The sequence below is a fragment of the Mercenaria mercenaria genome, unplaced genomic scaffold (assembly GCF_021730395.1).
Source record: "Mercenaria mercenaria strain notata unplaced genomic scaffold, MADL_Memer_1 contig_928, whole genome shotgun sequence".
NCBI lineage: Eukaryota > Metazoa > Mollusca > Bivalvia > Venerida > Veneridae > Mercenaria > Mercenaria mercenaria.
The window spans coordinates 43,438-57,822 of NW_026463844.1; the positions used below are offsets into that span (position 1 = coordinate 43,438).

The 14,385-nt window shown below is 35.2% G+C and overlaps 1 protein-coding gene across 1 annotated transcript; it reads left to right on the plus strand.

The window, feature by feature from the left end:
* Positions 1-655: 655 nt before the first annotated feature.
* On the plus strand, positions 656-8,414 carry LOC128554997 (uncharacterized). The gene is made up of 3 exons (XM_053536340.1): positions 656-885; positions 4,803-4,964; positions 6,203-8,414. The coding sequence occupies exons 1-3, from the start codon at positions 734-736 to the stop codon at positions 6,351-6,353; spliced, it is 465 nt and encodes a 154-aa protein (XP_053392315.1). The 5' UTR covers positions 656-733; the 3' UTR covers positions 6,354-8,414.
* Positions 8,415-14,385: the final 5,971 nt, after the last annotated feature.

Genomic DNA, 14,385 nt, shown 5'->3' on the forward strand with positions numbered 1-14,385 from the left:
GTAGAACAGTTCTCTATATGCATCATTATAAAACACATACCCATCCCGAGATATCTAGGCGACAATGTATCCAGAAAAACTCCTCAACTCTTGGAATAATCTGTAAAATATAAACTAAACTGTATTATTATCAACATCATGTTGAAAACTGTACCGATTATACTTAAATCAGCTCTTACAATTAAGCCGAGCAAGTTAATTAAACACATCATAAAATACATGAGGGAAACTTCCATGCAGTGTTAAGTGCTGTTAATATTCGAAAAAACGTTAAAACTCGTATTACATTTGTTTATGACGTGGCTGTCACACTTTTATGAACATAAAAATATAATTTATTTTTAGTTCCTAATTTCTTTCTTTTGATAATTGTTTTCTCCAATATTTGAAACTTTGTCAGGAGTTTGATGATTAATTGATATACAAATTCAACTGACACTATTATTGAATTTTCTAGTTCTGATTGCCTCCCTTTATGCATAACTATTGTAAATTCGTTATAAATATTGAAATAAATGCCACTCCAACCGTGTACAAAATGCACAACATGTATATCGACCAATTTATTAAAATATTGACAACTAAAGTCAGGGATCCCGCAACAAAATGTTCTGTTTCTATTTTTATACTATATATATATAAATATCCCATTGTGCATTTTGTTTTCCATAAACGGTACTGGATTTGACTGCGTTAGCCACTTTGACCATTCGGCAAAGAAAATAACAAGAGGATGACTTATAATCGCGTTTGGTTTTACGTCTTTTTGCTTGGATCACTGATCGTGAGCTTACATACTGTAGCCTCACTGGCGGATAGCAGGAATCAGGCCGAGTTGACCAAATTGTACAATTCAAATGTGGTAAAAGCGGAATACGTTAAAAGGTAAATTTAGATAACATTCTGTATCAAAACATTTCTCTATGTCAAAGAATCATGGTCACGTACATCTCGAACAAGCATTGTATTAAATATTGGTAGTCAGTAAGGCAATGTTGGTGATTTTTTTTTTTTTTGTAAAATGTTTTGTCCGCGTAGAAAGGGCAACTCCCCTCTTCGCCACTGTCAAAATTCAGCCAAATATTTTAGCCTTTTTAAAACACACTGACCATATGTCTGGATCATTAAATGTTTTGTTATAAATTCAGCATGTAGGAATGATGCATGTTTTTCGTTTTGTACCATCTGCTGAATAGCGAGCGATTTTGAGGATGTTATAACATAAAACAAGAGCTGTCACTCTAAATGACAAATGCCCTATAGTATCCCCAAGAATGCTACAGTTGCCTGCGCAAAATATGCCAGAATAATTGGACTTTGTGGCCTTGACTTTGGCCTGAGAGACCCGGGCCATAAGTGCGACACACCTTCTCAATATGGTTAACATTTGTGTCAAATTGTTTTCAAATCCCTTGAATTATCGACCAGACAAGAAACAGACCCTGTTAACCTTTGACTTCTAAGTGTGACCTTGACTTGGAGGTAGTGGTCTGGGTCTTGCACATGGCACATCATTTCCTTATGGTAAAATATATGCCAAGTTATTTCAAAATCCCTTCATGGAATGCAGAGTTTTGGACTGAACACGAAACAGACCCTGTTAACCTTTGACCTTTAAATGTGACCTTGACCATCGAGCTAGGGGTCTGGATCTTGCGCATGACACGTCGTCTCATTATGGTGAACATTAAAGCCAAATTACTTTTTAAAAAAAAACGCCTTTATGAATGGGAGATTAACAGCCCGGACAAGAATTTACCGGACGCACGCACGGATGGACAGTGCGATTTTAATATGCCCATAAACTGTGCAAAAACTAATGAATGAATACATTGTCCCTCAAGGGCATTAACGTTTCATGAAATGCGCGGGAATGTCTGCGGGTGTCATTTCCTTTTCAATCATCCGTTTAAAAGCCGTAATATTGAACGCTTCTATATAAAAAGCTGTTTCAACAGCACGCGAGTACGAGAATCCGTCTGTTAACACACTTTTACTCTTATGTTAAAACACGCCGTAAAAGTGACAAGAGCAGCAGTTTTATGTTAGAATGCAATAAACAGTTTTTATAGTAAACGGTAATTTTTAAAAACAGACAGAATTTGCAACAGATCAGTGTTTGTTTTTTTTGAAAGGCTAGAAAGAGAGGAAGGGGCCTGACCTCTAAGTGTCTGCACAGAACTCCACCTTGACCACATTTCAGTGAGAGTGACGAGAACAAAAATAGCGCGCTGTTCACTGGCACCAGACCAGAAAGAACAAGAGCTCGTAAAAATAGTATACCTGGGAGTAGGGTATAACATGTGCAGTGGTTTTTCTTTCCGGTGAGGTACCGGTGGTGCTGTTGAACGAGTAAACTTTAAAGTTGGACTATTTTAGACTGCTGATATGAATCAATCATTGCTAAATCTAATTTTATGTTAATTTGATAGATTTAATTAATCATAATAATGTAATCTTCTTGTTAGGAGCGGTTCACCGAGACAAAGGTTCCAACTCTAATTAAGTATTACAACTTTACGGGAAAAAAATCAAGTATTGAATAGATCATATTTATCATATTCAAGTTTAATTGCTGTCCGCTACAGTACACATCGGGTATTTTTGGATAATGGGCTTGGCTTTTCGTCAAGGACTGTTTACAAACATGATGTTTACAAAAACGAACTGTACAAGGTGACATTCGTTAAATATTTTCAGAAATTTTCTTTGTCCGTCAAGGTTGGGTTAAAAATATACATTACATATGTTTATTATTACCATTCACATGTCAATACAGGTTTCATTATATTTGTCGGTCTACGGATCGCAGGGTCGCGAGTTCGATCCTCGGGCGGGGCGTATGTTCTCCGTGACTATTTGATAAACGACACTGTGTCTGAAATCATTAGTCCTCCACCTCTGATTCATGTGGGGAAATTGGCAGTTACTTGCGGAGAACAGGTTTGTACTGGTACAGGATCCAGGACCACTGGTTAGGTTAACTGCCTGTTGTTACATGACTGAAATACTGTTGAAAAACGGCGTTAAACCCAAAACAAACAAACAAACAAATAGTTTAATAAAAATGTTTTCAGTCGAATAGCTAATGTCAAATAACTAAGGTTGCGCTAAAAATAGTCATCTTGCTATCACAAACCGTAGGCATTCGACACGTTTGTTTGTGCATTAATGATGCTATATACGATGTAAAGCATTAAAAGACAGTTCAGGACCCAAAAATAAATTCAGCACCCATTTACTATATATTGATTAATTGGAGGTAAACAAGTCGGCAGTGCTGCATTTAACGGTTTCACGTTCTGTCATTTTTCAACAAAATATATACGGCCAAACAACGGCATGCCAACAGGACCCATTGAAACTAACTTCCATTTCTCGGCTAGATCATTTTCATGTCGTCGTTCATTTCTGAGGAAAAATGTTGTTCAGATTAGCGTGTGTGTAGTAGCACTTTTTCTCGATGTCTTTCTGACGTGTTTACGTGATATCAATATTGCCGTGTTTTTGTCGTGAGCAATGCTCAGGTGAGTTATTGTGATCACTCAATGTCCGACGTCCGTCGTCTGTCTGTCGTCTGTCAACATCTAGCTTGTGTATGCGATAGAGGCTGTATTTTTCAACTGATCTTCATGAAATTTAGTCAGAATGAAATGGGTCATCTGGGATCAAAAACTAGGTCACTAGGTGAAATAAAATAAACCTTGTATATACGATAGAGGCTGTATTTTTCAGTTGATCTTCATAAATTTTGGTCAGAATGATTTCCTTGATAAGATCTAGACCAAGTTTGAAAATGGGTTATCTGAGGTAAAAAATTGGGTCACTAGATCAAATCAAAGAAAAACCTTGTGTATGCGAAAGAAGCTGTATTTTTCAATTGATCTTCATGAAATTTTGACAGAATGATTGCCTTAATAAAATCTAGGTCGAGTTTGAATATGGGTTATCTGGGGTCAAAAGTAGGTCACTAGGTCAAATCAAAGAAAAACCTTGTGTATGCGATAGAAGCTGTATTTTTCAGTTGATGTTCATGAAATTTGGTCATAATGATAACCTTGATAAAATCTAAAAAAAAAATGTTTGAATATGGGTCATATGGGGTCATAATGTAGGTCACTAGGTCAAATCAAATTAAAACATTGTGTATGCGATAGAGGCTGTATTTTTCAATTGATCTTCATGAAATTTGGTCAGAATGATTGCCTTGATAAAATCTATATCGAATTTGAGTAAGGGTCATCTGGGTTTAAAAACTAGGTCACTAGGTCAAATCAAAGAAAAACATTGTGTATCCGATAGAGGCTGTATTTTTCAGTTAATCTTTATGACCTATGATCTTTGGTCAGAATGATTCCCTTAATGAAATCTAGGTCAAGTGTGAATATGGGTCATCTGGGGTCAAAAACTAGGTTACTGGGTCATATCAAAGAAAATACTTGTTTCATCTCAAAAGACCAGATTTTTTGTCCATTCCTAATGAAAATTGGTCAGAATATTTATTTCCATGAAATTACTAGGTCAAACATGTTTACACTGTTATGGTGTGTTTCTCGAGTGAACGACCTAGGCCATTCTAGCTCTCTTGTAATGTGAAAGTACATTTTTGTCATTTTAGAATTTGTTATTTAATTAAGTTTGTTAATGGAATCTTTCATATTAATGATCTTTATAAAATTAAGTTCTTTTTTCATGTCGGGATTTATGTTATTTCGCCTTCCATATCCAAAAACCTTTATTGAAATATCTACATAGTATGTGAAAATATTAAACAAAACAAATGCTACTGTCGTGTCTTTCAGACCTATGACTAGTAGCGACGGTAGGAAGCGTATACCACTCATTCCTCATGCTGGGGTTCGCCTTACATTAGACAATGGTGACAAGTACCTTCTTCATAAAGGTCCAGACTATGGAAAGAGTTCGGATACAGTTATAACACCAGCATCCAACATGAAACAAAGGTAATATAATTATTTTACTGAACACATGTTACCGTTTTGTTACGTTTATATTAATTGATCATTTTTATGTAAGAGGAAGGTGATTCAGTTTTAAGGGTATGGAAAACGTAACATACAATTTTAGAGATATGTTACGTTTGTAGATAATCGCTTTGACCTCGGACATACTACCACCTTCAAGATCATATGTATGCATTAGGAATTGAAATTGCGGTGGTTGAACCTGAACAGCTTATAAACGGTTAAACTGAAACCGAAAGAAAGGAATTTGGACTGTGAATATTGAGAAGGAATAATATTAGTTTAAGTTGGAGAGGAACAACATTCGTATAAGTGTGCGATAAACCGTCCGTATTGACTAGCAAGATTCGACCATTGCTAATGTATCCTCTCATTCAAACACGTTTCGCCTTGACGGTTAGCTGAGTAAGTTGGGCATAACAGTTTAAAGACCCACCACGACCTAGTGACCTTCTTTTTTCACTCACGAAAACTTCATGAAAATCATTCTTAAAATACAGCTACATTGTATACTACAAGTTTTCAGGTGGACAACTTAGGCCTTTCCTAAAAAATGTGTTTTGACAACTTCATCTGCAAAGTTATTCAGTCAATCTGTTTTCAACATAGTTTCAAAAATATAGGTAAATAACCATAATACAATGTAAAAACAAAATGTGATTGAAATATAATTTAATACACTGATTTCTGTACATATTGCTACAGTAGTTAAATAAAATGTTAAGACATTACACACATCGTCTTGGCCTAAAATACGTCACTGCCAATTTTTAACTAGATACTTGTCATTTCTCATTTTCTTCATACAAAGCATGTATAATTACCATCATGGAAACACAAAAGAATACAGTTATTTTGTGGTGCCTCTTTAACAAAAAAGACGAGTTCGATTTTTGGCGAAGCGAATCCATGACCAATACACAGATAACCTTGGAGTTTGGAAACACTCGTTCTGCACTTTGATTCATGTACAGAAGTTGTTATGCGATTTCGATAAAAAAGTTAGAACTGGTACAAAATCCATGAGTAAACACTTGTTAAGTTAAATATCAGTTGTTACATAACTCAGTGCAAAAATAATGTCTGTTGAATAAAAGTGTTGAATAAGACAAATCCTAATCAAATCAAATAACAAAAGCACCTAAACTGTGACATTTTTTCAGATATCAATTAATTGACTAAATTTCTTACTTTTATTTCCTCTTTATATTTTACAGCACCTGGACTGCAAAGAAAAGTGCTCCTGTTCAAGGGAAGATTGTCAACGATTTTATGAAAAATGCTTTGCCAGACAAGAAGTGGAATGCTTGGAACGGAAACCATTGTATAAATGCGGCGAAAAGGGCTTTCTCCCAAACAAGAAAATAAAAACAGACATTTTAACTTCTTGCACAATAAGTGCGTGTTTGAATTAAAAAAAAACTTTAAAAGAGAAGTCAAATATGAAAATCGGACTATAAATTAAAAGGACTTGTAACATTTTTATCAATACTGTACATTGCGGCTAGCTTTATGATAATCATATATCTATAACTTCTGATCGATTAAAACACAATTTATGTTTTAGAAAACTCTATCTGATAGTATTTCTTAATAAAATATCAGTAAGTAGCTTGATAATATCTTTATTTCTTATATCTACATTTATTATAATTTCAACTTACAATTCTAAGTTACAATAAGAAATCTTGACATCAATTAAATTGTTTATTTATCTTTTTTTTCGTTGCTTCTATATAACACGCAGTGTCTATATCTCATGCAAATTATTAAACATTATGAAAAAGAGATGTACATAATGTTTTTGCATTGAAAACAAAATTCAAATTTTAGCTCGCCTGACCTGAGGCTCAGCATAAGCTGGTCCTACGTCCATTGTCGTCATCCACAACAATAAATGTCACAGTTTGTCAAATCTTTATGAAACTTGATCCGAATGTTTTCCTTATATAGAACGAGATCGGTACTTGGTTATCAGGATAATAAATATGTCACTAAAAGGAATGTTAACACTCCACTTTGAGGCCCTATTTTTCATGTCAGAATGTGTGTCTGTATGAAATACATTGTATTAAGTTCAAAAAGGGTCATCCAGCATCACAAACTAGAACAAAGAGGTCAATTCCCTGATCTACACATAACACCTAATTGGGAAATTTGTCTTTATGCGATATAATCTAAGGTTGATCCGAAAAGGGCAAGTTAATAGTTCTAGCTTTTATTTTGTAAAAATTTATTCCCATTTTTAACTTACGTTTTTATTAGTTTTGCACGTAAGAAGGTTTCTCAAAAAAAACAAAACTCATGTCTTTCGCATCTTGAGGTGACATCACGGGGCAAGTTATGTAACTAAAGCTTTTATTTTGATAGAATTATGCCCCTTTTTAATATATAAAGCATTTTCTAAAAAAAAAAGACGACCAGATGTTTTCAAATTCTACACACATCTTTGGCATCAGGAGATGATTTCACTTTGCACTTTTCATAACTCTGACTAATATGTCGTTAAAATTGTGCCCCCTTTTCACTCCTAAATGTTGAAAGTTTTGCATTTTAAGCTGGATTTCGGGAACTGATGTACTGAATTCTTTCAAAAACTTCGTAAGTCTTCGGCATCGTAAAATGGTCATTCTGAGCCAGGTCCCATATGAGTATTACCTACTTACATTTTAAGAAATTCAAAACTTCTATCTTTTGAGAACAGGTGCAAATACCATATTTCATTATTAGTGTACAAAAGTAAAACAGGAGATTGTCCTATATACATTTCAGATTTACTACATTTTGTTCATAATGATCATTACAGTCTGCGCTCAACCGAAAACATGGATCTTTCTATTGTTAAACCTAAAACGAACTACCTGAAACAAACATTTAGCTACAAAGCTGCACACATATGGAATTCACTTCCTTCTTACATTAAACTTCATAATAACAATATAACTACTTTCAAGCATGATTTAAAGAATTTTCTCTTGTTACAATAGTTTTTAGCAATTAATTACTTGTAATTACAAGAATTTTGTTGAATTGATGTTACTGAATTCGTTTCCAATAATAATAATATTCATATTATCTTATTATTCAAATCTGGAACTATTTATTATTTTATGGGACAGACTTCCTTTTTTGTACATCTTAATTGTCATGTATAATCTTTGTGACGCATGGTAATTTTTTTTAAAACATAGTTATTGTTACATTACGTTTATTTAAGACTTCTTTAATTTGAGATGTGTTTGTCGAGAAAATTTAAGTAATTCTGATATGTGTATTCTTGTATAAATGTTTAATTATAAATTGACTGTATGATTGTGTGTATGTGTGAATGTATATTAGTTGAAGGCCATACTGGAAATAAGTTGTATAATATCTGTATTTGTACACTTAGTATGTAACCTTCAGAAAATAAAATTATTATTATTATTATTATTATTATTATTATTATTATATTACAAAATAAAGCACATTTTCAGGAAGAAGAGCTTCAGATATGAGCCGTGCCATGAGAAAACCAACACAGTGGGTTTGCGACCAGCATGGATCCAGACCAGCCTGCGCATCCGCGCAGTCTGGTCAGAATCCATGCTGTCCGCTAACAGTTTCTCCAAATCCAATACGCTTTAAAAGCGAACAGCATGGATCCTGACCAGACTGCGCGGATGCGCAGGCTGGTCTGGATCCATGCTGGTCGCAAACCCACTATGTTGGATTTCTCATGGCACGGCTCGCATCGAGTTCGCTGCCACTAGACAGCTCTGTTTACACTCATTACTTCATTATGTCTGCAACATGTGGTAGGGGAGACATATTGATTTAGTGATGTCTGCCTGTCTGTATATATGTCACAAAGTTCGTCTACGCAACTTCTCCGACCCCACCGGGAGGATTTATACTAATTTTCACAGAAGTGATCACTGCAAAGTCTTGTGGTGCACATCGTCGCCATATTCGGTTCGGTTATTTTCGTTAGTGGTATGGCCCTTGATTTGTCAAATTTTGTAATTTTTGGACACTTCTTATATTATTGCTCGGATTTCCACAAAAACCGTACAGGAATGATCAGTGCAAAACTAATTGTTCATATTATGGGCATTTTCCGGTTCAGTCATTTTCAGTGGAGTTATAGCCTTTAATTTCTCGTAGTTTACCATGTTAAAGCAACTGCTCCGATATTACCAGGAAGAATTGTACTAAACTTCATAAAAGTAGTCAATGCCAAGTTTAGTTGTGCATGTCTTTGGCATATTCTGGTTCCATAAGTTATGGTCTTTATTTGTCAAATTTTATGATGTTTTGGCTTTTTATCTTACACCACTTGGCAGTTTTCCACTGTTATAAGTGCTGTGCCTAGTTACGCACATCATTAAAATGACCCGGTTCAGTGATTTTCGGGGGAGATCCTTTATTTGCCTTAAAGTGTGAAGCATACCTATGTATACCATTTAATGATCTTCAGAGAAGTTACGATCATTGATTTGCCAATTTCTATGACGTACGTGCTACATCTCCTATGCCACTAGGAATATTTGTCACCAGCAACTACATAGGAATGATCAGTAAATGTTATGGTTCAGTAAGTTTTGCTGGAGTCATGGCCCTTAGTTTTTGGCATTTTACAATGTCTGCGTGTAAAGCAGTGGGAGACATATGATTTATAAACGATCTTTAGTTAAAGCCATTCATACCAAATGTCCAGCCACAGATTTCTGGGAAGAGCAAGCGAAAAAGTAATTTTGATTGTTTTGCCCCTGTGAATATGAGTCATTATCAAGGTGAAAATCAGCATTTTTGACATGTGCATGGGTTCCAGGTCCGCATTTTTTAGATATCTCCTTATCAATTATTGGCCGTCTTTTGGGCAAATGAATAACCTTTCAGAAAAAGTTTACTTCAATGCCCAGTTGCTGTTTAATTTTTGCTTTCGAAATTATCTTCAACTGCGATAACTGCTGGTATATATTCGGGTAAGATTCGGATTTTATCGCTATTTATGAAATACGTAAATTGTCTCCACCAATGAAAACATTCTTTATATCTACCAGGTATTAGTCTTAGCCTGTTCTAACCAATCTTACCAGCACATGGTACGTATAGTGTTAGGGCAAAACAAATGTTTGAGATTTATTCGGATAGAGAGAAAATTACCGTTTCGTAAGTATCTGCTCGCTTGTTACACATAAACGGTTTCCTTTGAAGTAAATTTTTCTGAAATATTATTTACTTGTCCACATATGGGAAAATTAGACCCATCGTGAAAATCACCACAAAAGCCGATAATACGTTTGGCCAGGTAAATCGGCTGTCGAGACTGTTCGCTAGTTTTCGGCCTACTCCGTATTTCAGGCCGATGTCTAACCCTTCTTCGCCAATGTACCGTTACATTAATACTTTTGATCATATGGATTTAGGGATATTGTTAAGTCTAATTTACAGTGATTGCAAAGATAGATTAGAAAATAGAAACCTAAATGGCTGTTGGTGGTTTAATCAGAATATCATTTATAACGGTATTCTCAACAAACACATTATTATAAAACCAAACAATGACTTTCCAAAAGTAATTTCTGCTTTCTTACAATCAGATGGAAACTCGCTTTTATAATACTTTCTTTGATGTTCATGATTATGAAATAAAGATTTTAAGGAGTTATTTATGTAATCAAATAACTGCACATTTATTATTATGTCGTGAGCGGTGTCCAACCAGCTTAGAATTTTATGCCAGCTCGAAGATCGAAATTCAACTTCATAACTTATCGAATTTTGATCCTAAGCTACACCTGAAGATCAAAAAACGTCAAATTGCAAAATAGCTTTTAATTTCGGGCCAGCTCAATGATCGAAATTTATAATATTCCAGAAGCCAAATTTCGATCTCGTATTGAATGAACAGCCTGTTCCAAGATTGATATTGAAATGAAAAAGTCAAATATCGAGCAAGCAGTTAGTGTCGAGCCATCTCGAAAATCGTACTTCAAATTTTGAAAAGCTGAATTTCAGTATAATACTGAAACTGCGATCTGCTCAAGATTCAAAGATTAAAAATCGTGCAAGATCGGATATATCGAAATTCAAGTTTTTATGCCCCCGGCATCTACTGATGCGGGAGGCATATAGTGATTGTCCTGTCCGTCCGTTCGTTCGTCCGTCCGTCCGTCCGTCCATCCGTACGAGGTTAACCAAATGGGACCGTTTCGTCTAGCATCAATACCCCTTACTAGAATGACTTGATACTAAGGCAGATGTAACCTGTGACCATTCCTCATCTTCAGACATCACCTGACTTCAGTTTGACCTTGAACTTGACCTCGTTTTGGACTTAGGTTGCTTTGTATCGACAAGGATGCCAGCGGGGGCATCAAGCGTTTATTGAACACAGCTCCTTGTTAAAAATCTAAATAGATTTACCTTAAGTACTGTTAGATGTTCAGACTGTGGATCGGAGTTTCCTTCGGGAAAACACTATTCTCGGTATTATATTTCAAGCATGCTCGAATTTTCAAAGCAATCGAATTTAAAACTGGTATTGAATGTGAAACTATCTTTTAAACAGCCAGCTTCCGGGAAAACCCAGTAACCCCATTCACGGATGCTCGAACCCACGGCCCTTGGGTTGAGCGGCCGACACATTATTCACTGGACGACCGCTCCTCTCAAAATATTTGAATTTCGGTCATCCTGTTGGATCTAATTTCAATTCTGCCTCGAAATTCGACGAATTCTTTTTATTTTAATTTCGATTTCCGAGTTTGTGCGAAATTCAATATAAGCGAAATTCAACATCATCCTTTCAAAATTTGAATTTTGATTTTTCTACTTCTAACTTGCCCAAAATATGCCGCCTAAAATTTCAACGTTTCTTTTTTAAATTTTAAACTTCGATCCTCAAGCTGTTTAAAATTGACTATTGGCTGTAAACAAATCATATTATGGAGCGTCCACTAATTTATAAATCCGTACATGTGTGCTGTTTAGCGGGTGAGAAGATATCAGTCTTTACCGTTAAGGAGCTTAAATTCCGTAAGAATTGACGGAAACATACGAGAATGTTCGAGTCTTTCCGATAAGGAAAACAAAACCTATACTCATCTGCAAAATGCTTAAAAAAGACCATTTTCTTCTTCACCTAGAAAACTGAAATTAGTATGAAACAATAGCTAAATGAATATAGATTACTAAGTCGTTTGCAAAGGTCTTTAAGCACACATAAAATCTATTTATTCTTTGTTAAACAGAAGAAATTTCAGCAAGTTATCCATATTTTACTATATTTCTAATTGTAGATAGACAGACATAAAGTATACGCAAAAAAGACCATTTTCTTTTAAATTCATTTTTAAAATAAAATATTCATAAGAAAGACAATGCATTGAATATTATCACATCGTTTGCAAAGCTAAAATACCTATAATACTTTTTCCATGAATTTAAATAAAGTAAAAGGCTCCTTCTTTGCGCTATATAAAATATTTTCACTCGTGTGAAAAATCGATGGGTCTAATTTTCCCATATGAAAGATGACAAATTATTGATAAGGAAATATTTTATTTTATAAACAAATGGAGGATTTGGAAGCAATGTAAATATCAAAATGCTGATTTTCACCACGCTTATGCTCATTGTCACAGTGCAAAAATAATCAAAATGAGTTTTTCGCATTTTTTCTCAGAAAACATTATCATTGTAATATATTTAAGTATGGCTAATTGACCCATATTGTGTCCTAGATACGTCTCTTCCTTTCTGTGATAATTAGTACCATAATCATTACCAAAGGCTGTTTTATAAAGCAGCACGAAGGCAAACGTATCTATTGAATGGCTGACGTTGTGTGACAAACCAACGTGTTTTAATGGTTTTGTACAGACGGTTATTTAGTGTGTTACCCATCTTTGTACTCCACATATGATTATGATCGTACAGACACTTTTTCCGCTTCCTTCGAACATATTCCATGCTTGCCATGATAACTTTTAAAGTAATTATATTCTTAGCAAATAATGTGTCTGCGGATACTTAGAATATTTGTTCTAACCTTTCTCTTGGCAAGTGAAAGAAACAACAATGAACACCAAATGTAAATGATACCCCGTGTACATCTTTATCAGTCTGATCACATTTGCTTAATGCATTTTACAGAAATGTGAGATCCGCTGTTGAAAGATATTTTATTACACAAAATTGGATGAAAACCAAAATTTTCGAAAGTAATAGCGGCTTAAAAGCGTTCTATTTGTTTTGGGTTAAACGACATTTTTCAGTAGTTCAGTTATGTAACGACGGGCAGTTAACCTAACCAGTGTTCCTGGATACTGTACCAGTACAAACCTGTACGTACCTCTCGAACAAGCATTGAATTAAATATGTCATGAGTAGTCAATAAGGCAATGTTCCGTGAAATTTTACTTTTTTTGTAAATTTTTTTGTCGTCGTAGAAAGGGCAACTCCCCTCTTCGCCCCTGCCAAAATTCAACCAAATATTTTAGCCTTTTAAGATAATAGGTAAGGATAGATTTCTCGGAAGCACAGAGCACCAAAAACACATCCCCAGAGCCACGCATTTACATAGTAGGCCCACAACAAAAAGAAGCTGTAATGGAAAAATATTTCAGACGGGTTGCTTCAAACATCCAACAAGTACATATTAACTTAAACTAAATACTGATAAAAGGGAAGGAAATGGTAAGGGGCGAAATGGGGTCGGGGTGGGGCTGGGGGGTGGGGGGGGGGATCCGAAGGGGAAAGTTGAACAAGGACGAATATACAATGGAATGTCATGTTCTCACTCACTGACCATATGTCTGGATCATTAAATGTTTTTGTTAAAATTTCAACATGTTTTAAAGAGTACCATTTATTACCAGTGTACGAATAATGCATGTTTTTCGTCTTGTATCATCTGCAGAATAGTGAGGGATTCTGAGGATGTTATAATACAAAACAAGAGCTGTCACTGTTAATGACAAATGCCCCCGAAGCGTTCCCAAGAATGCTACAGTTGTCTGCGCAAAATATGCCAGAATAGTGTAAGTATGAATCATTTTGTGACCATGACCTGGACCTGAGAAACCCGGGTGATAAGCGCGACACACCTCAGTATGCAACATTTGTGTCAAATTGTTTTCAAATCCATTGATAAATGGCAGAATTATGGACCAGACAAGAAACTGACCCTGTTAACCTTTGACTTCTAAGTGTGACCTTGACCTTGGAGCTGGGGGTCTGGCACTTGTGCATGGCACATTGTCACATTATGAGGAACATTTAGGCCAAGTAATTTCAAAATCCCTTAATGAATGGCAGATATACAAACCGGACAAAAACAGACTCTATTAGCCTTTGACTTCTAAGTGTGACCTTGACCTTGGAGGTAGGTGTCTTGGTCTTGCGCATAACA